The sequence below is a fragment of the Chaetura pelagica genome, unplaced genomic scaffold (genome assembly GCF_000747805.2).
Source record: "Chaetura pelagica isolate M959 unplaced genomic scaffold, ChaPel_1.0 scaffold32, whole genome shotgun sequence".
Taxonomy (NCBI): domain Eukaryota; kingdom Metazoa; phylum Chordata; class Aves; order Apodiformes; family Apodidae; genus Chaetura; species Chaetura pelagica.
In genome coordinates, this window is record NW_009952368.1 from 1,554,813 (window position 1) to 1,558,158 (window position 3,346).

At 51.8% G+C, this 3,346-nt stretch overlaps 1 protein-coding gene across 1 annotated transcript in view; it reads left to right on the top strand.

The window, feature by feature from the left end:
• Positions 1-415: 415 nt before the first annotated feature.
• LOC104398075 (sugar phosphate exchanger 2-like) overlaps positions 416-3,346 on the top strand; it is a 24,583-nt gene continuing 21,652 nt past the window's right edge. Inside the window, exons 1-3 of the mRNA XM_010008120.1 lie at positions 416-619; positions 1,332-1,490; positions 2,884-2,988. Of these exons, the coding sequence (XP_010006422.1) occupies positions 416-619; positions 1,332-1,490; positions 2,884-2,988 (468 nt within the window). The remainder of the gene's footprint in view (positions 620-1,331; positions 1,491-2,883; positions 2,989-3,346) is intronic.

Genomic DNA, 3,346 nt, shown 5'->3' on the forward strand with positions numbered 1-3,346 from the left:
CCATGGCACTAAGTGCCACATCCAGCCTTTTATTGAACACCTCCAGGAATGGCGCCTCCACCACTTCCCTGGGCAGTCCATCCCAATGTCTGATCACCCTCTTCCATGAGGAAGTGCTTCCTGATACCCAACCTAAACCTCCTCTGGAGCAGCTTCAGGCCAGGCCCTCTTGTCCTGTCACTGGTTGCCTGGGAGAAGAGCCCAGACCCCACCTGAGCACAACCTCCCTTCAGGGAGTTGAAGAGAGTGAGAAGGTTCCCCCTGAGTCTCCTCCAGGCCAATATGTTTATATTAAAAAATATATATGTATGTGTTTTTGTGATTTTTGAAACCAAGTAGTGTTGGGTTTGCTCACCTGGCTCATAGACAGAGATCTGTGCAGGGAAGGTGGGCTCCAAGCTGCTGCAGGGCTGCAATGGAGCAACACTTGGGTAGAAGGAGCCTTGTTGGATTGGATTTTTTTCCACAGGCTTCAGCATCTCGGGTGGAGGAGGAGCTGAGGGAGCTGGAGCAGGAGAAGGCAGCTGGTCTGAGGCACTTCCAGGGAGAGGTGAAGCGGCGGGTGAACCACCAGGTCAGGATGCGGAGGAAGCAGCAGCTGCAGAGGTCCTGTGAGGTGGTAAGCAGGAAACACCCGTGGGAACAACATCAGTTGGGAAAATAATCCACTGGACCTCAAGGTGTTAATAAGCAAAAAGAAGGGGACTAGTGGCCATGGGCAAGTCCCATGTCCTCTGGAGCAGGGTCAGAGGGGCACCTTGGAGCTGTGGTGCTCCACTAGCCCTTTGGCTCCCTGCGGAAAGGTCGCTGGTTCTCTCGGGCAGCAGCAGAACTGAGTCCTGGGCGTAACTGTGTGGAGTTAAAAAACAGCCAAGCTGGAGCTGGGAGTGTTGTAGATGTCTCCTGGTGGCTCATTCCCATCCTGTTTCCTCTCAAGCAGCATTTCCACATTGTCTTCACATTCCCATTCCCCCTGTGGGTTTGTTTTACATTATCCTAAGATTATATTTTATCCTTTTCTACTTTTAAGCAACTTCCAGGGAGACTCTCTGGAGACTGAGAAGGGAACTCGCTGAAAATGTCAATGGTTTTGGGCCTTTCTGGGGTGTTTTGGATTGTTTCCAGGGCTCGGTTGAGTGGGGATGTCCTCAGGTGACTCTGCTCCCAAGGGAAAGTTGGAAGTTGCCTTCAGCCCTATGGGGAATTTGTGTCCCTCTCAGCAAAACATCCCTCCCAAGAAGTGCCACCCAGTTGTGCTGGCAGCTCCTGTGTGGCATGGGACGATGGTGGGAAGGAAGGTGGCTGGTGGCTCTGTAACTCTGTCCCTGCAGGCAGAGAGGGAGAGCTGCCTGGCTCTGTGCTACTCGGGCTCCATGCTGCGCTGGCCCCCCAGGAAGGACACGTGCCTGTTTCGGGGCCGCCCCCCCCACACCATCTGTGGCCCAACCCAGCAGGGGCAGAGTGAGCCCTTCCAGCAGCGAGCTGCCCAGGTGAGTGTCCTCGTAGGACCAGAGAATCTTTTGGGTTAGAATAGACCTCTCAGATCATCAGGTCCAACCATGAATGTAGCACTGCCAAGGCTACATGGAATCATGGATTCACAGACTGGTTTGGGCTGGAAGGGACTTTACAAGTCATCTAGTTTCAACTTCCCTGCATGGGCAGGGACACTTCCCACTAGACCGGGTTGCTTCAAGTCCCATCCAGTCTGGCCTGGAACAGTTCCAGGGATGGGGCAACCACAGCTTCCCTGGGCAACCTGTTCCAGTGTCTCACCACCCTCACAGGAAAGAATTTATTCCTGATATCCAAGTTTCCCCTCTTCCAGTTTATAGCCATTATCCCTTGTCCCATCACTCTCTGCCCTTGTCCAAAGTCCCTCCCCAGCTTTCCTGGGGCCCCTTTAGGTACTGGAAGGTGCTCTAAGGTCTCCTCAGAGGCTTCATTTCTCCAGGCTGAACAACAACCACCAGTAACCCATGTCCCTCAGCACCACATCTACATGGCTTTTAAAACCCCTCCAGGCATGGTGACTCCCCCACTGCCCAGGACAGCCTGTTCCAGGGCTTGGCAACCCTTCTGGGGAATAAGCTTCTAATACCCATTCTAAACCTCCCATGGGCAACTTGAGGCCATTTCCTTTTGTCCTGTTGCATGTAACTTGGAAGAAAGACCAAATGAAATGCTGCCTCACCTTTTCACTCTGATTTACTAAACATGGTGGTGCACCTCAGTCACACTCATCAGAACAGGTGGTTGATGTTTTCTTGGAGGACTAGATGGTTGAACTTGGCAGCCTGTTATGTGGGAGCGGTGGCACTAGGTGGTGCCACCTTATTGCAGCTCATCTACAGACAGGAATATGGGATCATGGAATCTTGGAAAACCTGTTGTAAAGTCCATTTTTTAGTAGTGATGCTCGTGCTGCATTTGGGATTTCTAAAGCACGTTAGAGCTGGGAGCTGCAGTTATTCTGATTGAAGCTTGGCTTCCCTTGGGTTGGAGAATCCCTTCTGGCTGGACAATCAGGGATCCGGGACTTCCGGTATCTCAGCCAAGTGGTTTGGGAGTGAATGAGCTGTAACCAAGGCATTTCCAGGCTGGAATTGGGGTCTTGTTGCATTGGGCAGCTCTGAAGGACACCTGGGGTTGCAGGTTTCCTGTATTTCATAGAATAATAGAATTATCCTGGTTGGAAGGGGCCTTGAAGATCATCAAGTCCAACCATAACCTGAATCCCCCTACCGTAACATTTGTGGAGCTTGTGTGTTGAGTCCCTTCATTGGAGCAGGGGGACATGAGGTCTCTTCTGTGCAGGTAAATTGGCGTAGCCCTTGTGGAAGGCTCCTGACCAACTTGTTTTGTCTTCTCTCCCAATGGCAGCTGAGCAAAACTGTGAAGCAGGTTCGGCGAAGGCTGGCGTCCTGCAGGACCATCCCGCCAGGAGCTCATCCCCCTGAGCTCCCTGGTGGCATCTGGAGGCGAGAGGTGAGGCTGAGGGAGGGCGAGAGGAATTACCTGGCAAGTTGGGGAAGGTCTGGCTCTAATTATCAAATCCAAAGGGTAGTTCAATGAGTTTCTCCAGCAGAAGTGAAGCCAACTGGGCATTTGTGACCCACCTGGTGGTCAGCCTGTGGGTTTCAGCTCTGTTCTTCTGTTCTTGCTGCCTTTCAGAGAAGGCAGCAGGATATAGTGATATCTCTGTTTGCGGAGAATAACCAGTCATAATCTGGGGAATTCAAAAAGATTATTTAAAAGGCTGAGATTGTGATCTGCATATCTGGGAGGAGTGTGACCATCAGCCCTCTCCTTAGGTGCCTTCCTTTCTTCAGCAAATTTCAACAAC